This window comes from Odocoileus virginianus, chromosome 3 (assembly GCF_023699985.2).
Source record: "Odocoileus virginianus isolate 20LAN1187 ecotype Illinois chromosome 3, Ovbor_1.2, whole genome shotgun sequence".
In the NCBI taxonomy this organism is placed as follows: Eukaryota; Metazoa; Chordata; class Mammalia; order Artiodactyla; family Cervidae; genus Odocoileus; species Odocoileus virginianus.
In genome coordinates, this window is record NC_069676.1 from 50,312,089 (window position 1) to 50,335,204 (window position 23,116).

At 42.8% G+C, this 23,116-nt stretch overlaps 1 protein-coding gene across 14 annotated transcripts in view; it reads left to right on the forward strand.

The window, feature by feature from the left end:
* Positions 1-23,116, forward strand: part of ARHGAP26 (Rho GTPase activating protein 26) — a 548,614-nt gene that overhangs the window by 79,584 nt on the left and 445,914 nt on the right. For 5 of the 14 annotated variants that reach the window (XR_011486887.1, XM_070465557.1, XM_020911529.2 and 2 more), the window contains exon 1: positions 8,851-9,413. The exons of 8 other annotated variants lie outside the window; for them this stretch is intronic. Coding sequence is in view for 5 of the 6 variants with exons in the window: in XM_070465557.1 (XP_070321658.1) it covers positions 9,260-9,413 (154 nt within the window). In the remaining variant the exon portion in view is untranslated. Of the gene's footprint in view, positions 1-8,849; positions 9,414-23,116 lie in introns of those variants that run through there. One more of the 14 variants, XM_020911521.2, reaches the window with a different exon arrangement.

Sequence of the window (23,116 nt, forward strand, 5' to 3'; positions counted from 1 at the left end):
CAATCCTGCCCTGTAAATCAGATACTATCTTTACCACAAATGCTTCAGAAAACATTCTTATAAACTTGACCAAAGAGGTAAAAGATTTATATTCTGAGAACTATAAAACACTGATAAAGGATACAGAAGATGATTCAAAGAAAAGGAAGATATCCCATAGTCTTAGATTAGAGGAATTAACATTGTTAAAATGGTCATACTACCCAAAGCAATCTACAGACCTAATGCAATCCCTGTACATTTACCCATGACATTTTACATAAAACAAAGAATCCTAAAATTCATATGGAACTGTAAAAGACCCAGAATTGCCTAAGCAATTCTGAAGGAAAAATACCAAGCTGGAGGCATAACACTCTCAGACTTCAGACAATACTACAAGCTATAGTAATCGAAACCACGCAGTATTGACACTAAAACAAAGACATGAATCAATGGAATAGAACAGAGAGCCAGAAATAAGCCCAACCCGTACACCTGGCGTTAGTTAATCTGCAAGAAAGTAGGCAAGAATTTACAATGGGAAAAAGTCTCTTCAGCAGATGATGTTGTAAAGCTGGATAGCTGCATGTGAATCAATGAAGTTAGAACACATCTTCATACTATGCACAAAAATAAACTCAAAATGACTTAAAGACTTAAATATAAGACACAATAAAACTCCTGGAAGAGAACATAGGCAAAACATTCTCTTATATAAATTATACAAGGTCAGTTTTTTTAAGGCAATAGAAATAAAAGCAAAAATTAAAATCTAATTAAATATATAAGCTTTTGCACAGCAAAGGAAACTATAAACAAGATGAAAATACAACCTATGAACTAGGAGAAAGCATTTACAAATGATGCAACTGAAAGGGCTTAATTTCTAAAATATACAAACAGCTCATACAACTCAATAGTTATAACAACAGCAACAAAACAACCCAATCAAAAAAGTGGGTGGATAGAAGACTTAAATAGACATGTCCCCAAAGAAGACATATAGATGGCCAACGGGTACATGAAAAGATGCTCAACATCACTGATTATTAGAGAAATGCAAATCAAAACTGCAGTGAGTTACCACCTCACATCATTCAGAATGTCCATCATTCAGAAGTCTACAAATAACAAATGCTGGAGATGGTGTGGCAAAAAGAAGCCCTCCTGCATTGTTGGTAGGAATGTAAATTGGTGCACCTGGTGCAGCAACTATGGAAAACAGTATGAAGATTCCTCAAAAAACTAAAACTAGAGTTGCTAAATGATCTAGCAATCCTATTCCTGAGCATATATCCAGAAAAACTCTAATTTGAGAAGATATTTGGACTTCAGTGTTTCTAGCAGCACTATGAACAGTAGCTAAGACATGGAAGGAACCTGTATGTTTATCAACAGATGAATGGATAAAGATGTATATATACACAATGGAATACTACTTAGCCATAAAAAGAACAGAATAATGCCATTTGCAGCAACATGGATGGATGCAGAATTTATCATACTAAGTGAAGTAAGTCATAAAGAAAAAGACAATACCATATGATATCACTTATATGTGCAATTTAAAATATGACACAAATGGGGACTTCCTTGGTGGTCTAGTGGTTGAGAATCTACATTCCAATGCAGGGGACTTGGGTTCTATCCCAGATCAGGAAACTAAGATCCCTCATGCCATTGGGCAACTAAGCCTGCATGCCACAGTGAAGAGCCCATGCATACCACAGGGAAGACCCAGCACAGTCAAAAAACAGAAACATACTCACAGACATAGAAGTAAACTTAAGGAGAAATGTAAACCAAAGGAGAAATGGTTTAAGGGGGAATATATTGGGAGTTTGGGATTAGCACATCTAAACTACTCATGTAAAATAGTTAAAACAAGAAGGTCCTGATGTATAGCAAAGGGAACTAATATTCAATATTCTGTAATAAAGCATATGGAAAAGAAAAATTCTTAAAACTAATAATTTTCCTTTTTGGAAGCTATGTAAGAACTCTGTATTAATGCAGATGACCAAAATTCAGGCAGAAGTGAAACAGTAGGTTTTGTGACTAGTGCATTTTATCAATTAGAGTTGTGTTTGGCTTTGAGTAGCAACAAACCCCATTAATGGGACTTAAACAGGTTATGTTTTTTTCCCCTTCAAGTGATGAGTAGTTGAGAGGAAGGCACTTTGGGGATAAGAGTTATGGCTCCATGGCATCTGGCTTTCACTATCTTCCCATCCATCAGTCCCTAGCATGTGGTATTCCTCTTCATAGTTGCAAGATAGCTGCTCCTCCTTCATGCTTTGTACCCACATTCTAGGCAAAAAGAAGAGGAAGGAACGTGGGCAAAAGATGTGTGTCAGTTGTCTCCTTATTTAAAAAAAAAAAAAAAAAAAAACCCTTTTCCAAACCCTACATAGTAGATTTCTAGTTATATCTCAGTGGCCAGTATAGTGGCCATGGTCATGAGTAGCTGTGTGAAAGTCAGAGGAATTGAAATCTTTAGCTGGGCCCTTGAGGTTCTGCTAGTAACATAGCCTAAGATTGGAGCTATACTACCAGTTAGAATCTCAGCTCGTAGCCTAGTGGTTATCTCACAGTAGATGATTCCTTTTCAGTTTCCTCTTGTATAAAATGGAGATAAGATAATAATCTTGTTGTTATGAGATTAAGTTGTGTAAAGAGTTTAGAAGAGTATTTGATAAATAGTAAATGTTATATAAGTACTTTCTCATTAAATGAGTAAGGAAGATGGGGGAATGGACTTTGGGTAGAAAAGTAGCAGGCATGGAATAAATAAATTATAAAAAATGGAAATAAAAATATTGCTAACATATACAGCAGAATTATGTAGTACAAGGAATGAGTTTTATTGATTTCTTGCATGAAAGAATGTTAATTAAGTGCTGTTACCTACCTTAACAGGGCTTCTCAGGTGGCATAATGGTAACAAATCCGTTTGCCAATGCAGCAGATGCAAAAGACACGAGTTCAAAAAAAAAAAAAAAAAGACACGAGTTCGATCTCTGGGTTGGGAAGATCCCCAGGAGGAGGAAGTGGCAACCCGCTCCAGTATTCTTGCCTGGAAAATTCCATGGACAGAGGAGCCTGGCAGGCTGCAGTCTGTGGGGTCACAAAGAGTCAGACATAGCTAAGCGCGCGTGTGCGTGCACGCGCGCACACACACACACGCGCGCAGGCACGCGCACACACACTTCCTTTAAAGAACTGCAAGCCAGTGGTTTTATCAGGATATATTACTCATTTTTTCTTTTGGAGGAAAATGAGAATTTTACGTCTGTTTCAGTCAGTTGCTTCTACACAAATTACAGGGCCTGAGACTTAAAGCCAAAACAAATTAGAGGCTTTTGTATAGTGATTGATGTATCGGGGACATACTAGCAAAGGGAAAACACATACACTTCAGAATGAGATACCTCCTTTTTCATTCATGTGTGATCTTTATTCCATTTTTAGGTATTTGGCTATCATTATTTACATATATAAAGTGCCTTTCTGATAGACATCTTGTATGGAGGTAGTTGGGCTTCTCTGGTGGCTCAGATGGTAAAGAATCCATCTGCACTGCAGAAAACCCGGGTTTGATCCCTGGTTTGGAAAAATCCCCTGGAGAAGGAAATGGCAACCAGCTCCAGTATTCTTGACTAGAGAATTCCAAGGACAGAGGAGCCTGGCAGATTACAGTCCATGGAGTTGAAAAGAGTCAGACAAAATTGTGTAACTAACACTTTCAGTTTCACTTTTCATGGAGATATTGAAGGCAGACAGATTTGAATTATAAGCATTGTTCGACCACTAACTATGTGACCTTAGGCACCTTACATCTTCAAGCTTTAGCTGCCTTATCTATAAAGTAGGGAGGGTTACAGCACCTATTTCCCAGAATTCTACTAAAGGTTAAGTGAGGAAGTACCCCCCCCCCAAAAAAAATGGTTAACATGAATCCTACTACTCAGCAAAAACAATAAATGTCATTGTTAATGTTACCACCACCATCATCATTTTTTAAAACCAGCTTTGAGGTGTAATTTATATAGACAAAAATGCACTCATGGATTTTCACAAATATTGATGCCTTTGTGCCACAGTCAAGAAATAGATTTTCTGTTATCCCCAAATCATTGTTTTAAAATAGGATAACTGATGTCTTATCCAGTAAGAACACAAAGGTGAAGTCATGTGTAAGGAAATATATGGTATCAACTATAAAAAAAAGCTTGAATGAATGCTAACTAGAATTACGAAACCCGGGCAATGTAGCAGTAGGAGCACTGGTTTTGAGGGGTGGGTGGGGGACTGGTCAGGTGTACTGTATGTTATAGTGTCTGCCTATTTAGCAGCAATGCTCTCTTCTCCTGTTAACAGCACTTTGCTTGTCCTTTGGGGGAGCAACTCCTCCCAAGGCTTTATGTCTTGGGAATGAGACTGTTTCATCTCTGGCTTTAGTCTTGTATTTCTGCTAGATTTTTGGGGAAGAAAAACAAACAAAACTTTCTTACTGCTAACACTGCTTGATGCAAGTTTGGAGAAGTAGAGAGAACCTCTGAAAATGACGGCATCACAGAGGAAGGTCTCATGAAGTGATGGAGAGAGAGATCTTATGCCGATATCATCAGCTAAACTGCTAGAAGCTGTCCTGAAGCTGTACTACCCTGGTCCTGTTACATGAGGACCAGTGAGCTTTTATCATAGACCAGCTGTGTTCTATAGCTTGTGTTTAGGAATCATGGGTGAGTGGCCCTTGCCCACCTCTGATTGTGTGGGCTTGGAGATAACATTTGTGAGAGTGCTTTCCTGTTTTCTACAAAGGGGAGGTAATTGTATTGCAGATTTAAAGTTAATTGGACAATTGAAGTCAGAAATTATATGGATTTAAAATATATTGATATCAAAAGTAGAACTGTTTGGACTAACTGGCTAATTTGAAGGAATTCAGATATTCATCCAAAATATTTAGGCCAGATCATTTTGCCTAAATAATTTCTGTATCTCATCTGAAACTGATTTCTGGGCTTTAACTGTTCTATTCTATTTGCATTCATGGCCACAGCCTATGTTGTTACAGGAGTCACTGTTTCTTCCTTATTAAATAAGTGCCCCTCCCACTGGCACTGTGCATCTTTGAAGTGCCCATTGCTGTTCTAGGTGCAGGGGCTGTACAGGGAATGACACAGAAACTGTACTTCATGAAGATACATCCTAGACAGAGACAGCGGCATCTTCCAGGGGCTAGTTACTGTACTCAGTACTACTGCATTCTGGTTCTCTTCTTCTGATAATATCAAAAGTGTGAGAGGTCTTTGTGGAAATTCTGGATAAAATTCATAAGAAATTTACATGCTATCCCTATACTTACACATACACAAATGTATACCTCAATATACATTTGTGTACATGCCAGACACATTTCATAGCTAGGTAACCTGGTTCAACTTAACAACTCCAGGCCTCAATTTCTCACCTGAAAAATGGGGATTATCCTAGTAGTAATCTTACCTTGTGGGGACTAAATGCATGTAAATAATTTAGCATAGTGTCAGGCACAAATTAAGAGCTTAACAAATGATAGATAATATTTATTATTGTTATTACTAATACACATATATTACTTATACACATTTGCCCAATATTCCTCAAAAGAATAAATAATTGTATACTGCATTTTGTTTCATTCATTTAACATTTATTGAATACTTTACTATGTGCAAGGCCCACAATGTCAGATTTTTTTTTTTTTTTTCAGAGATGGCTGCACTAGTATCTCCCTTTCTTGTTGCTTTCCCATCTGGAGGTACAGTCTAATTGTTGTTGTTTAGTCCCTAACTTGTGTCTGACTCTTTTGTGACCCATGGTCTGTAGCCCTCCAGGCTCCTATCTCCATGGGACTTCCCAGGCAAGAATACTAGAGTGGGTTGCCATTTCCTTCTTCAGGGGATCTTTCCCACCCAGGAACTGAACTTATATCTCCTGCACTGCAGAAGGATTCTTTATTGCAGAGGCACCAATGAAGTCTGATTAGCCTCTCCTTAAATCTGAGCTTTTGACTTGCTTGTAGTCAATAAAGGTGGAAGAAGTGTTTGACTTCCAAGGCTAGGTCATAAAAGGTGATTCAGCTTTCCTTTTGTGAGCTGGAACATTGATACTGGGGTCCTGAGGACCCTGTGAGAAGACTCAACTAGATCACATCCAGTGACCACACAGTGAAGCCTGAGCCCATGTGAAGATAAGAAGATGCTCCCGTTACCATCTCACTGCAAACACATGCAAGACCCCAAGTCAGGATTACCCAGTCAAGTTCAGTTCAGTTCAGTTCACTTCAGTCGCTCAGTCATGTCCAACTCTTTGCGACCCCATGGACTGCATGCAGCATGCCAGGACCCCCTGTCCATCACCACCACCTGTGGTTTACCCAAACTCATGTCCATTGAGTTGGTGATGCCATCCAACCATCTCATCATCTGTCGTCCCGTTCTCCTCCTGCTTTCAATCTTTCCCAGCATCAGGATCTTTTCAAATGAGTCAGCTCTTCACATCAGGTGGCCAACGTATTAGAGTTTCAGCTTCAACATCACCCTTCCAATGAACACTCAGGACTGATCTCCTTTAGGATGGACTGGTTGGATCTCCTTGCAGTCCAAGGGACTCTCAAGAGTCTTCTCCAACACCACAGTTCAAAAGTATCAATTCTTCAGCACTCAGCTTTCTTTATAGTCCAACTCTCATACCCATACATGACTACTGGACAAACCATAGCCTTGACTAGACGGACCTATGTTGCAAAGTAATGTCTCTGCTTTTTAATATGCTGTCTAGGTTGATCATAAGTTTCCTTCCAAGGAGTAAGTGCCTTTTAATTTCATTGCTGCAGTCACCATCTACAGTGATTTTGGAGCCCCCCAAAATAAAGCCTCTCACTGTTTCCACTGTTTCCCCATCTATTTGCCATGAAGTGATGGGACTGGATGCCATGATCTTTGTTTTCTGAATGTTGAGCTTTAAGCCAACTTTTTCACTCTTCTCTTTCACTTTCATCAAGAGGTTCTTTAGTTCTTCTTTGCTTTCCGCCATAAGGGTGGTGTCATCTGCATATATGAGGTTATTGATATTTCTCCTGGCAATCTTGATTAACCCAGTCAAGCTGTCCCCCAAATTCTTGATCCACAGAGATTAGGAGAGAAAATACAATGATTGTAGTTGCTTTAATCTATTAAGTTTTGGCGTCATTTGTTATGTATTACTTAAGAGCCAGAACACTTACTTTTAAGTGCTCAAGATATAGCATTAAGCAGATTTAGTTTCATGGAATTCCATTCCACATCTTTCTCATTCTTGGCAACTGAGGAACAACTATTTTCAGAGTTTTAATTATCCATCTGATAACTGTTTGGGCCTGCTATCAAGTCTAAATCTGTAGCTACAACTGGCAAACAGATCATACTCATTCATTCATTTATGCATTTAATAAATCAGTACCTCCACGTAGATGACTTCTCTAGCTCCTGAGTTAGCATTCCCTTCTCAATGTTCCCAACTTACTATGCAGGATTGCTATTGCTTGTCGATTTTCTATCCCACTAACCAGTAGCAGACAGGTTCATTCTGTGTTATTTATCTTTGCATCTCTAGTATCTAGTCTAGTGCCTGCACATAGCAAACCTATGTAAAAACAAAAACAAAGACAACCAACCAAACAAAAAACAAAAAAGCCACACACACACACACACACACACACACACACACACACACACAAAACCACCTAACTGGAGGGCTCCTCCTTCCTAGACATACGAATAATTTATTCAAAGACAGTCCCTATCCTCTAGCACTTCACAGTTCAGCACTGGACACTGTGGGATCCAGCCTGACAGGTGCAGTTAGTGAGCTGCCTGGATTGATTACTGTGGTGGAACCCAAGGGCAATAGGGCAACACATTGCACAAAAGTGGAGAAGGACACGGGAACGGATCCATTCATTTATTCCACAAATACTTATCAATCGCTGTAGCACATATAGCACAAGGTAAGTGCTCAATATCTGTTACTAGATGCCACCCACTGTTCTAGGCGTTAGGGTTGCCGCAGCGCACAAGAAAGCGGCGGTGGCTTATTTCGTACTCTTGAAGCTCACAGTGTAGCAAAGGACTACAGCAGTGGACGTAATTATGTAAAATTGTGTGAGGTGCCCATCAGGAAAACAGGCGGCTGAAATTCTTGAAAGGATGTTAGATCCTTCGGTTGGGGGCAGACGTGGGCGGCTTTTGAGCAGGAGTGGCCGTGAGGGGGCCGGACTGTAGGGGGCGGGAAGACTGCAGGCCAGAAGAGCTGGTAATTTTAAGATGCAAGTATGTTTTGCTTGAGTGGAAGAAGGAGCTTGTGTCTAGGGGCGACGTGGTCGCTTGGTACGCTCGGGGTTCTCCTGGGGCGTGCGCGAGTGCTAAGTCGCTTCGGTCGTGTCCGACTGGGGAATGCATTTTGAGTGTAAGCACGATTGCCTCAGTCTTAGGGGAACTGCAGCCCTAAATTCCTAGGTTTTTCATGTTCGGCACATCTAGGCTCCTCCACTCCCCAGATATGCAGACGCACCGTCTCCGGCTCGGATCCCGGCAGCTGTGCGGGCCCTTGAGGCAGCGATCACCGTTCCTTCCCGGCTCGGACTCCGCAACCCACAGCAGACGGGAGGGGGCGGAGCTTGTGCTGCGGACCTAGGCGGTGGCGTGGGCCACGCCCCCGACCTAGACCCCGCCTCTGGACTCCATTGATTGGGTTATGGTCGCGGAAGGGCCGGGCATCCTCGGAAGGCCCGTGGGTAGGGCTGAGGCGGGGTTCTGATTGGCTCGGCTGGGATTAGGTCATTGCTAGCAGGTTCGGCCAGCCCGGACGCCGGCTGGGCGGCCGAGGCTGCTGTGAGAGGGCGCTCGAAGCTGCAGGAGAGCGAACTGGAGAAGGAGGCGGGGAGGCGGCTGCTGCACTCGCTCGACTGCTCGTTCCCTTCCCGTCGCCGCCGCGGGTCCGCCGCTGCTCTTCCTGCTCCGCGGCCTCTCGGTTACACGCCTTTGGAGCAGCCGCTCTTCGTTCGCGTCCAGGCTCTGTTCAGGAGTCGTGCGCGCCCGCGGACACCGCGCTGAGAGCGAGCCGGCGCCACACCTGTGGAGCCGGCGGCCGTCGGGGGTGCCGGCCGGGGTCTCACCGCGTGCGTGCTCCCGGCTGCGGGCCGCCGGAGCCCCGGGGGAGGCACGCCCCCCGACTGGGCGCCGCGGACACCATGGGGCTGCCCGCGCTCGAATTCAGTGACTGCTGCCTCGACAGCCCTCACTTCCGAGAGACGCTGAAGTCGCACGAAGCGGAGCTAGACAAGACCAACAAATTCATCAAGGAGCTCATCAAGGACGGGAAGTCACTCATCAGCGCGCTCAAGAGTGAGTGCCCCGGAGCCTGGTGGGGACGGTGCCCCGGGCGGGAGGGGCCGTCGGGCGGCGCTGAGACCTAGGGGTCCCGCGCCCGGCTGGATTTCTGCCCCCGGGCGCTGAGGGACGGGCGTAGACCCTTGTCGCGAGGCGGAAAGGATACGTAAAAGGGGCGAGCTAGCAACAAGACAGTGAAGGAAGAGACCCGTCACCCGGCCGTTTGCGTTCCGGGGTGACTGGGAGGTGACCGAGCGCGAGTAGCGCTCTGGGGCGCCGCGGGTGGGTGTGCGCGCACACACAGGTGTCCCAGGAGTGGGACTGGCGTGCCTGGAGCGCCGTAGCATATTGGGAAACCCCTTCGCGTCCACGACTCCGGCTTCCTTGGGGGAGAGTTGCTCACCCCTGAGTGCCCAGCCATGGGAATGGAGCGTGCCCCGCCAAGGGGGCGCTGCCTCCCCTCAGGAAAAGGCGGGTTGTGCCTGCTTCGCTCCCTTTGCTCAAGCCTGCTCAGGGCCGCCGGGATCTCCGAGAGGTCTCCTTCCCTTCCCAGAGAAGGGCTGGATAGGGTGGTTGGTCAGCTCGCGATTCTTTGGAGCAGTGGCAGCTTGTAACCCATCAGATCTAGAATCAGGACCACGTACGTGTGCAGGTTCTGATTCTTGTGTTTAGCAGAAGGTGATAGGGGTGGGAGTACAGAATCAGAATGTTCCTTTACTCTAAACTGTGGGCGAGGGTTTAAAAATAGAACGAACACATCCTCTCCCTCTCCCGTTCCCTCATTCTCCTTTTTTACCTCTCCCAATATCCTTGAAACTCAAAGGTCTGGGAAGGAATGTCCTCGATCTTCGCTCAGAAAGAAGTTTAAACTTATCCTTAGAGATTTTCGAACCTTTTGTAAAACAATTTTTGCAAATTTCCCTTTGGCAGGGGAGAAATGAAATTTACATTCTGTGTATGATTTCCCTTGTCATTTGCAGAGCCAGAGAGTGTCTCCTTCTGGCCAAACGAGTGCTCTAGGGATGGATGCCTTGGATTGCTGAGCTCCTTTTTTTGGGTGCCTTTTCTGTCTACCCATTTAAGAATGATTTGGTTCATCTTTTATTTTTAAGAATCAGGAATAACATAAAGGCAGATAGTGGAATTGTCTTTGACTTGCCTTTCCCTTTCTCTTTGCTGCATTTCTTAGTAGGTGATATCTTTCAAAGCTTGCCTGCAGCTTTTCAAATAGGAAAGCTGCAGAGTGCAGCCATGGGTCTGAGAATTGTCACCAAGTCTCTTTAAAGGAGACTTAAAGTCAAGTGCCTGAGATGTCATTTTGTGAGCCTGTTGCTTCTAAAGATGAAGAAGACAGTGGAGCCCCAGGGCAGCAAGTAGTAGTCTTTTGAGGTGAAATAAAAGTAGAACTTTGGTGTGCTGAGGCTCTTCAGAGGCAGGGTCTCTGTTGGAGGCTGTGACCTGGAGCAAATGAATAGACTCTTTTTTTGTTGATGACCAGGGCCATCCTTGGAATATGTGATCCCTAGTTTGGAGTAAGTTAGGGGCTCACTTACAGGTTGGACCCACAAATTTTGTTTGACTCTCAGACTGGCTTTAATTGGGCCTCTGCTTTATTCAGCAAACATTTGGAGTGCCTGCTGTGTGCTCGATATTACCCTGGGCACTGAGGATGTAGTAGTGACTGTTCTCTTGTCCCTGTGGCTGTGGAGACTTACTCCATACTAGGCACTGCTTCACCCATTAATTATTTCACACATTATAACTCATCTTACAAATGAGAAAGCAGGCGTGAAAGCATCGCTAGCTGAGAGTTGCACCGCTCTAAGAGCAGGGCTGTTTTTGAGCCCCGCAGGGTCTGGGCCAGAGATGAAGTTCCTGCTGATGTTGAGCTCTTAATTCTGCCTCATTCCTCTTGCCCAGATTGGAGCCCCTGGACCAAGAGTGTTGGAATTTGGATTTGCATTTTGTATCTTAGCCTTGAGTTTGAGGAGGATGCCTTTATGTGACTGGCTATTTATCTGCTTGCCACTATTTTTAAGGCGGGGGAAGTGGGGGGGTTAAGAATTCGTTGGGTAGGAGGAAACAGTACAGGTGATAAAATTAAAGAGTTTTTTAAATTGTCTAATGAATGGACCAGCTGTATAACTTGGGGGAGTTCTAATCTCTTAATATCCATCTCTTTTACTAACTATACTCTTCTGCTCTTACTAGTGCTTGAACAGGTGCCACATGCCCTCTTAAAGAGGGTGGAGGTGATTATTATTTCCTGAACTTCAGGCATTGTGTTATCATTAGGTCCTTTTTGCATTATGTATTACTATGCTAGTTTGTGTGTATTCATTTTCTTTGGATCATCTTAAACACTTCTGCAAAATGTAAAGCCAGCATTTAAAAAATATATATAGGTAAAAATACATAATTATGTAAGTAACATTGGTTTAGATGTTTATAGGCTCTTCCATCTCTAAAATTTTATGGCTTTATTTTATAATTAATATGCACAGATCTTTGGGTTTAGATTTCCTTTGTGTGTTAATTTGAGGCAATAATACTGGCCTCCAGGGATTGCTGAAGTTCAGCTAGATCATTGCTCTTTATGAATGAGGAAGCTGAAGATCAGAGATCAGTAACCTGCCCAAGGCATCACAGCAATTAAGTGTACTTAAACAAAAGTTATCTGATTCCAGAGCCTGTGCACTTAACTGTGAAGTAGAAATGTTGTGTAGGTCTGTTGTCTATTGAATACCCTTGAGAAACTGGTAAACAAACGAACTCCTTGAAGTCTTTCCCTAGAGCTCAAACCTCTGGACTGGACACATGGCAGATAAACAATATAATAATTTTGCTGCATTTCAAAAACTCCTGCCTTTGGAGAAAGTTCTTGTTTGATGTGGTGACTCCCAGTCAATTTTTTCTGTGCTAATTTGTCTAGGCATTTTCTGTGAGCACTCTTTCCTTGACCTGATTAATCTGTCTCAGTCTAGAGGATTCTGTATGCTTTGGTCCTTTTTTCTTTCTGGAGAGATAATAGAGGCTGGCAACGACGTTCAGATTTGTAGAATTAAGAGTTTTAGGATTTTCTGTGTTCGGTTCTTGACCTCATCACTTACTGGGCAAGTCACTAAGCCTGAGCTCCTCCTGTGTAAAAATGGGAAAAGCCACGCTGACCTCCTAGGGCTGTTGTGAGCACGAAATGAAACAGTGCATGTAAAGAAAGCACTTAGCTTGGAGCCTCGTGTGTAGTGCTGCTTAGTTAATGGTAGCTATTATTATCTTCCAGAACGTCAAGACTCAGAGCAAGAGTCACTAAGAGCAGAATTGTTAGCACAAGTGCACTGAACTTCATTTCTGTCTGTCTCATGGACTTGATGGCAAACCAACTGTGATTTCATAGAACTGAAAGTGAATTAGGCTGTTGGTTTTGAGAGGTGGTTTTCAGGAACTGTTTTCTTTCCACCTTCAGAGCTGGTGTATGGACTTGTTCCTGGGGATATGCCCCTTTCAATTTGACTTCTTTCTAAGATAGAGTGAATTCTGTTACTTTAATAGTCATAGGTGGGAGGGGTGGGGCAGGAATTCACATTTTAGAATATCAACTTTATTGATATAATCTGTTCACCCTCTTAAAGCATCCAGTTCAGTGGTTCTTAGTACATCCACAGAGTTGTGCAGCTGTCGCCACAGTCAATCTTAGAACATTTTTCATCACCTCCAAAAGAAATTCCATTCCCATAAACAGTCATCCCCCACCATTTTCTCCCAAGTCCTCCCTCCCCATTCGCCTGCCCTCCAAACCTAGTCAAGCACTGATGTATTTTCTGTCTCTATTGATTTTCCTATTCTGGATATCAGAAGTGTAATTTTAATAGTTTTCTCTTAGATGGTGGTGGGCAACTTGAGGCACTGAGTTCTTGATTGGAATTTCAGGTGGGAAACTTTGAACCATAAGCTGCTCTCCTACATTGGGGTTTAAGTAGGGGTGAGGTCCCAGAGACTGAACTGTGTCCTAGGGGAAAACCCAGTTGTCTCATGAGATGGAAAGATGGATTCATTTTAGTTCCTGGCACTTTCAAGGATACAGAAAGTGAAAGTGCTAGTAGCTCAGTTGTGTCTGACTCTGTGACCCCATGGACTAGCCTGCTAGGCTCCTCTGTCCATGGAATTGTCCAGGCAAGAATACTGGAGCTGGTTGCCATTTCCTTCTCCAGGGGATTGTCCCAGTCCAGGGATTGAACCCGAGTCTCCTGTGTTGCAGGTGGATTTGTTTTTATCATCTGAGCCACCAGGGAAGAGACTACCAAAACTGGAACAAGGATCCAACCCCTTCTGTCAGTCACCTTTCAGTCAAGTTGGGGCAGAGAGTGTGATACTGAATAAAGCCTTCCTCTGGGATTGATATCTTGTTGGGTGACACTTTTTTTTTTTTTTTTTAGTAAAGTGAAATGAGTGTATCTGTTTCTCTAGTTCAGCCTGTAGTTTTTGTGAGACTTTTTGGGTATGATATACCTTTATCAATGCATTCTCAGAGGTTAGTAATTCTGACCTGCATCACATTTCCAAGGCAGTCACAGTGAATTTTAACAGAAATAAATTAATAAGAATTCCAGTAAAAAACACAACAGTAAATTTTAGCTGCTATGTATTTGTCTGTCAATATCAAATCTTAAATTCCAGGGACATTTATCTTTTAACAGAAATAAGAGTTGTAGAAATCTGTCACCATAACTGTATATGAACAAAGCAAAATGCTGTATTTTGGAACTTGAACTGAGTGGAGAGATGGATAAAAAGTCTGATTTACTTAAGTGAGGTCATACTTAAAAGGTTTTTTGCTAAGACATGAAGAAAGAACATTTAGATAGTGCGTTACTTAAGGGGGAAAAAATGAGATTTAAATAGTTTTGGTAATATTTGCTAGAGGCATTCATGAGGCTCAGTGGGGCCCTGACCTCATATTATGGCGGGGGCGGGGGAAGTAAAATTTATCTCATATCTACATTCTTAAATAATGCAAGCTGTCATTAATTGCCATAGTCTAAATATCCAGTCTGATAGATGTGTTCTAGAAGGAGCATGAAAAGAAAGTGAAAGTGAGAGTTGCTCAGTCGTGTCCAACTCTATGCGTACTCCAGGCCAGAATACTGGAGTGGGTAGCCATTCCCTTCTCCAGTGGATCTTCCCAACCCAGGGATGGAACCCAGGTCTCCCACGTTGCAGGTGGATTCTTTACCAGCTGAGCCACAAGGGATGCCCAGAAGAAGCATATATGTCTTCAATGTATTGAAAATTGTTTCTAATCCTCGGTTTGTAACTGCTCTTCTGCATTTCACAATGATCTGGATTCAGAACATTAGTAATACTAACCAAAAAATTGATGCTTTTGAACTGTGGTGTTGGAGAAGACTCTTGAGAGTCCCTTGGACTGCAAGGAAATCCAACCAGTCCATCCTAAAGTAGATTAGTCCTGAATATTCATTGGAAGGACTGATGCTGAAGCTGAAACTCCAATACTTTGGCTACCTCATGCGAAGAGTTGACTCATTGGAAAAGACCCTGATGCTGGGAGGGATTGGGGGCAGGAGGAGAAGGGGACGACAGAGGATGAGATGGCTAGATGGCATCACCGACTCGATGGGCATGAGTTTGAGTAAACTCTGGGAGTTTGTGATAGACAGGGAGGCATGGCGTGCTGCGATTCATGGGGTCACAAAGAGTCGTACACAACTGAGCGACTGAGCTGAACTGAATACTAGTGGCATTCTCTTTATAGAAGTCCTTCCACAGGATGCCTTCCAAGAATACATTGGATGTGGCTCTGGCCCCTTTATGTAGATGGGGAACATATCTCAGCATTAAGTTCATTTAAGAAGTGAACTCTGCAGAATTAACTTGGAACTGGTAATGTGCAGGCTGAGGAGACCCAGACCTGGGGCGCATAGTGCAATTCAGAGAGCCAGGCCTCTGTTATCAGGCAGACTTGATGTTCAGTCAAGCTCTAGCACATACACGCTGTTAAGACTTTGGGATCACTGTCAGTTTTCTCAGCAAACAAGCAAACAGAAAACCAGGAACCTTGCCAGCAGCTCTTGTTTTCCAAACACTCACCAAGGGCCTGGCCCTATGCTAAGTGCACACATTGTCTCATGAGTCCTTTACCCTGTCCTGCGAGGTGAATACTCTTATTCACCTGCATTTTGCAGCTAGGGTAACTTGTCTCAGGTCACAGAGCTAGGAAGTTGTGCAGGCAAGTTTTGAACTTGGTAACGGACTGCAGGGCTTCTCTTAAACATGACCCATCAGTGCTTCAGTAAACACTTTGGCAGTGAAGATACAAATTCCTCAGAGAGCTAGACGCTAGAAAGGAGAAATGTGCAGCAGGTGTTAGATTAAGTGAGAATATTGTGCCCATTGTTTTTCAGTCTCTGAGTCCTGGTTGCAAAGAATAGCTAAGATTTGTATTGTGCTCTGAAGTTTTGTGTTCTCATCATTGTAGGATTAAAGAACCATTGTAGGCTAGTGAGGCATAAGTAAGAGTGTCTGACTACTTGGCTTTTTGAAGCAGTAGAGTTGCTCTTTGGGGGTGGCACTGATTATCAGTGAGTTTCTCTCTTCTTTTTAATGTTGTTTAGAAAATGCATACTTTTTAAAACATTTTTCAGTTGAAATATTAAAAAATTGAGATATAATTGACACAGAACATTTTTTTAGTGTTAGATGTACAATGTCATGATTTGCTATTTTGTATATATTATGAAATGGTTGCCACAGTATGTCTAGTTAACATCCATCACCATACATCTATTACAAATTTTTTTTCTTGTGATGAGAACTTTTAAGATCCTTTCTCTTAGCACCTTTCAAATGATAGTACTATTAACTATAGTCACCATGCTATGCATCACATTCCATGACTTATTTATTTTGTAAATGAAAGTTATTCTGTTTTAACTGGGTAGTAAAGCGTTGAACATGGAGACTAAAAACTTGTTCCTGGATCTGATTTGTTAAGATAAATAGTTCATCCTTTTTGCTCATTAAAACAAGAGTGGAAAAAAAATCATCAAGAGTTGTGTGCTTAAAACACGTCATTCTTTTGTACTTCTTTAGGGTTTGATGTAGGTTTTTGCAGTAGTGAGATGAGTCCTTCGTTAATAGTATAAACTCCCAAAGGCTCTTCAGTGCCAACCTGCTTTGTTTAGGACTAATTATATTACTTAACATATCCTAAAGGATCAAATGCATATGGAGTTAGGTAACAAAAAGTTTTTTTCTCAGCTCTGTTGCTTTGCTTTAGCACCTTTCGAATAGAAGAAGAAAAAGCATTTCCTAATTATTTGTAAATGGTGGTAATTTGCAATACTGACATTTGGAATATTACTCATGCAAATATAAACACCTGCAAATTATATCCAAACAAGATTTTGTAGTTTTTATATAACACTGGCTTTTAAAAAAAAGTCCTTCCACTTTAATCCAGTTATTCAGTTCTGGATTGGACTGAATAAATTGCATCTATAATCTGTACAAGATTTCCCACGTGGCTCAATGTAAAGAATCCGCCTTCAGTGCAGGAGACATAGGTTTGATCCCTGGGTCAGGAAGATCCTCTGGAGAAGGAAATGGCAACTCACTCCAGTATTCTTGTCTGGGAAATCTCATGGACAGAAGGCTATAGTCATTGGGGTCGCAAAAGAGTTGGACACCACTTAACGACTAAACAACAACCATAATCTCTAGCACTCAGCCCACTGATTTGAGGCTTAAGTTCCCCCTTCCCTTCTTTTAAAAAAATATGATTAATAGACTTTATTTTTTAGAGCAGTTTCAGGTTTACAGAAATATTGAGTGGAAAGTATAGAAAGTTCCTTTATAGCCTCTCACACCCATTTCTCTCAGATAGTACATTTGTTCCAATAATGACATAGTGTTATAACTCAAGTCCATAGTTTACATAAGGGTTCATTCTTTGTGTTGTATATTCTGTGGGTTTTGACAAATGTATTGACCTTAACAGTATCATGCAGAATAGTTTCAGCCTGTGAAATACATGTCTTTGTATGGACATATGTTTTCATTTCTTATTTAATTTCCCACCTTGGAGTAGAATTACTAGGTTGTATAGATAAACTTAAGTTTAATTTTGTAAAAGCCTGCCAAACTCTATTCTGCAGCAGAAGCATCCTTTTAAATTCCCTTCAGCATCATCCAGGGGTTCCAGTCTCTCCACATTATCACCAATACTTGCTGTTGTCTGTCTCTTTGATTGTAGCCATCCCAGTGGATGGGAAGTGGTACCTCTTGGTTTTACTTCGCATTTCTGTGATACTTAAAATGCCGAGCATGTTTTCTAAAGCTCATTGGCCACTGGTGCATTTTCTTTGCTGAAGTGTCTGTTCAGATCTTTTAGATGGGCACTGTTTACATTTCGGATTGTTTTTTAATCCTTTTGTGTGTACATGCTCAGTTTCTAAGTTGTATCTGACTGTGACCCTGTGGACCATAGCCTGCCAGGCTCCTCCATCCATGGGATTTCCCAGGCGAAAATACTGGAGTGAGTTGCCATTTCCTTCTCCAGGGGATCTTCCTGACCCTGGGATCAAACCTGCATCTCCTGCATTGCATTCTTTACCACTGAGCCACCTGGGAAGCCCTTAATTCTTTTACTTTTTCTGTAAAACTTTTGATGAGTAAGTGAACACCATGGTGTATACTTTATTTGTCCTCATTTGGGGACTTTTTGCTTCTACTTGCTTCAACCTCAGATGCACTTGACTGATCAGTTTCACATCCATCCCAGGGCTTGAAAGGTGATTCTGACAAGGCTGTGGTTCAGAGTTCTGCTCTAGTTAGGCCAGTAAGTGTCCCTCTGGGCAGAGGCCCCAGGCTGAACTTCCTAATGCTGGCCAGTGTAAGCTAATGATCGCAAACCCCGTGCATTGACAAAATGAGAATGGGTCAGGGAAAAGCTGTTGTCACCATGGAGCTATTGGGGAAAACAGTTCATGAAGGTGACTTTGTTACCCTGTCTAGGCGATTGCATTTTTAAAAGTTAGCCGAAGGAGAGATGCCAGTATGAAGCTAAATGTCATACATTTCTGACTGACTCAAATTTTAATTTTTAAAATTATAACCCAGTATGTTTTAAATTATATATCTTAGGCCATCAGAGGAAGACTTTCATTCAACAAATACGGAGTCTTGCTTTGCTCTTACCATGTCATCCAAGGCCTGGCCTCGAGTAAGGGCTTTTAAGGTTGTGGTAACAGATGCAGAAGTTGTGAGGTGAGAGAAATTATGGGGTGTCCAGGGGCTCACGGGGAGGCCTGTGTAGCTGGAGCAGAGTGATGGCAGATGAACAAGGAGAGAGGCTAGGAGCCAAGTCCTTGAGGTCTTGACTCCCAGAGGGACTTTGAGTTTCATTCTGAGTGTGATGGAAAGTCAGGAGAAGGTTGTGACATCATCCTTCTTGTGCTTTAAGAGATTATGGGGAGCACTGTGTAGAGAATAATTTAGTGGGGCAAGAATGGAGGCAAAGAGAGCAGTTAGGAGGCTGAATAATAGGTGAAGTAAGAGGCAGTGGCACCTTGGGCTAGGGGGCAGCGTTGGAGATATAGGTCAGATCCTGGGTGTTTTTGGAAGTAGCACCCACAAGATCTACTATTTGATTGGATTTAGGCTTTGAGACTACTGAACGACTTCACTTTCACTTTTTACTTTCATGCGTTGGAGAAGGAAATGGCAACCCACTCCAGTGTTCTTGCCTGGAGAATTCCAGGGAGAGGGGGAGCCTGGTGGACTGCCGTCTGTGGGGTCGCACAGAGTCGGACACGACTGAAGCGACTTAGCAGCAGCAGCAGCAATAGGCTTTGAGACTAAAAATCAAGAATGATTCAAATGTTTTTAGCTAGAGCAGTTATGTGAATGATGGTGCTATTTTCTGAAATAAGGATGCCTTGGGAAGGATTAGGTTTTGGGGAAGATGACCAGTGTAAATGGGTGACCTAATCTTATAGTGCAAATACAAAAAATTACACACTTCGTGAATACACTCATGAAAGAATGACAGAGTGTGGAACTATATAGAGTAAAGCACCCCTTTGCCTGAGTTAACCACTGATGTGCTTTTTTCTCGTCCTTTTTCTGTGCATATTTGTTGTTTTCATAAGTGGAATTATAGGATATGAATTAATCTGTGTTTTTCTTTTCTGGTTGATAGTATGTTTTAGAGGTCTTCCATGTCAGTATACATATACAGTGTATTCTTTTTAACACCTGTAGAGAGCGCTGCTATGTGGTGACACCGCGGCTGATTTACGCCTTCTCCTGTTGAGGGATATTTGGATTGCCTCAGTTTTCACTATCAGAGAAAGTGCTACAGTGATGGTTTGCACACTTTCCTTTCTGTGTGGGTCCTAGTAGTTCCAGGGGGGTGGATTCCTTAAAGCGGAATTATTGCCAGCTCCCATCTTTTTTTTTTTTTTAACAAACTCCTTGACATTGACTCTTTAGGTCCTTGGCATCTCTGTCTAGTTGGTATTTATCTGGCACTGTTTTAAGTGTGTTGTCAGATTGTTTCTGAAGCTTAATGTTTTGCTTTAATTGGAAGTGTCCTTAACCGGACAAGTTCTTTTAGGCACTGGCATGTATTCTGAAGGAACCAGGGGCTAGAAGAGAGAGAGAGAGATTACAGTTAATTGGCTATGTCCTAATTAATGTTGGACCTATCTGATATCCTTTCTGAGCTCTTAAGTTCATACAGATAAAATGGGACATGGGATGTGGCTTTGCCCATATCTAATAGGCTGTTCCAACCTCAAATTTCAGAGAAATCACATTTGTTAGGGTGAGGAAAATAGTCTTAGTGGCCAGAGGAATATTTACAAATTAGAGTCACTGGAGTTTACACGTTTTGTAGAAACCCAGAATGGAGAAAGAGAGGAAATAGTAAGGAAAACAGCTTGGTAGTGTGGGCCAGAAGCTGTCACGGCATGTTTATATCTGGCTCATTTCACCTTGGTTGGAAGGCATAGAATGCTGCAGAGGGTGAGCTTGGAGACTTGGGCAGTGCTTACTATATTTAGAAAGAGGAGATTCCTGGGGTTGGAGGGGGGTGTCTGTGTGTGTGTGTGTGTGTGTGTGTGTGTGTGTGTGTGTTTTCTTTGCCAGATGGATAAAGGATTGAGGGGCTTGGGAATTCTGGATCAAACCTTGCTAACTGGCTGGCTTCCTTTGGCCAAGCCAGTAGCTACGGTTTGATTCCTGCTGCTGCCACACAGGAAAAGCCAAAATAAACCCCATTTTACATGGTTTGTAAAGACACCACAGGTTGGTTTCAGAGCTCATCTGATCTTGCTGTCAAATGTGCTTTTAAGTTTATTCCAGGCTGACTTGAACACTTTGAAAAGATGAAGTGGCTTCTCCCGTGAGACCTTAGGTAGGTTTCCAGGTAGATCGAGTTGAACTTGAGGCTGTTTCTGTGCCACAGAGACTGTCAAGCAGATTGAGCCCAAGGCATAACAGATTCCTGACTGTATCTTGTTATTACACTGGTGGGTCAAGTGTAGAAGATGATTATCAGTTGGGCAAGTGAGATGAAATGAAAAAGGCATTTTTACTTTAATTCATACCTATGTTTCTTTTTAAAAAGTTCATGTCAGTAAGTAATACCTGTAAATAGTACACAATTTAGAAGGGACAGGAAGAAAATGCAAGCATCCTTAAATGCCTCCTGTCTCCAGATTCCTGGTTCTTCTGCTGGAGGCAGCATTTCACCCATTCTTGAGTATTTTTCAGATATAATTTATGCATGTGCTAGCAAATACATATTTATATATTTCTCCGGTAGCAAGCCATATGCACTGTTTTGCATATATTTGCATTTTGTACTATTTTAATGGATTTTGAATATTATTCAACTTTGGTACATATAGAGCAAACTCATTTTTAGCATTGCATTGTATGGCACTGTGTGGACATAATGTATTTAATCAGGCTTCCCAGGTGGCTCAACCGGTAAAGACTCTGCCTGCAGTGCAGGAGATTTGGGTTCGATTCCTGGGTCAGGAAGTTCCCCTGGAGAAGGAAATGGCAACCTACTCCAGTATTCTTGCCTGGGAAATCCCATGGACAGTGGAGCCTGGTGGGCTATAGTCCATGGGGTTGCAGGAGTCAAACATGACTTAGCGACTAAACCACCACCAAATAATAGATATTTAGATAATTTCCAACCTTTTGCCATTATAAGCAATGCTGCTGTGAACCTCCTGGTACCACCTGTCCTGGGCAGATGAGTGAGTAGATCTGTAGGGTGAATTCTGGAAATGGAACTGCTGGGCCAGAGGGTACGTACACTTTTCATTTCAATGGATATCTCATAGGAGTGCTTCTGAAAAGTTCTGAGTGAACTGAATTTTATAAATCACATTTTTGGAGTGGAAGGGAAATTCATCATTTGGTCTATCATAGAGTGGCGCCTGCAATAAAGCAATCCTTAGAGTTTTGTCCATTTCCTACTCCTTAGTTTGTGTGTAGTTCATTCTGGGATCAGAAGTGACAACAAAATTGTTACCTAAAATGAGCCAGAGCTGGACTGGTGATCACTTGCATGTAGGGCCCCCGGAGAGCTTGTCTGTGCTTCTGGTGAAGGTGCTGTTGAGTTGTATCTTGGTGCAGTGTGTGCTTTACTTTGGAAATTTGTCAGGTGTGAAGGAGGGCAGGCTCCCACCTCTGTTGACTTTTATTCTGAGCCAGTAGGCACAGCTTGTCTGTCTTTGAAGCTTCTCTGGGAAGTGGCAAGGGAGCTGGGCATTTTTGTCTGACCTCTCTCTTCTGACTGCCTCTTCAGCAGAGCTTGGCACGTGCCCTGAGGAGGGCACGTGTTGTCTGTGGTGTCTGTTTCAGTGCCCAGGACCACTCACGTTGGGTGGAAGGCTCCTGGTAGTGGGGTTCTGGGACAGGGCGGGCACAGTCCCTGCTCTGGGTGCTCGGCGTCTTCAGGAGGCCAGGGAAGCACAGACCGTCCACAGTACGGTGACTCCTGGCAGGTTAAGAGAATCGCTGGGGAGCTAGCAGAGGGCTTGGGGAGAGGCAAGTCCAGGGAGGCAGTGTTCCCAACTGTCAGTCTTCTAAAATCACCTAGGTCATTTCTGCCCCACCTTACCACAGTTTATTTACTTTGAAAAAGTCTACTCGTTAAAAATTACATTTATTTCAGAAGGGAACTGTAGCATCCTGAAATCATGGGTTTGATGTGTGGTTAGTAATATTTTTTCCTAGAGTATCTTCAAGTGGTCATTAATTCATAATCAGTACTTTGAAAAGTATTTGCTGTTGTATGATCTAAAATAGAACTATATTTTATCAGTGATTTGAGCTTCCCTCTGCTTTGCACTGTCCCGAAGCAGCCGTGTGTCAGAGAACAGACACCGCGCGGCCCTGTGCTGGGAGGGGAGGGAGGGGCAGAGCTGTGCTGCTCAGACTCAGGGGCTGCTGTCGGGGTGGGTGGCAGTGTGCCGGGGGGATGCAGAGAAGTGGCAGGGAGTGCACTTTTTGAAAATCTGTTTTACTCCGTGGAATCATTATTTGAATATTCAAACAAACACCCATAAATTATGGAAGAGAAATCAAGATACCATGGCACTTTTCACGGAAGACCTGCTGGTGTGACTGAAGAGGAGAGCAGAGGAAGGGGGCGCAGGGGTGTCCCTGGCTGAACTGTG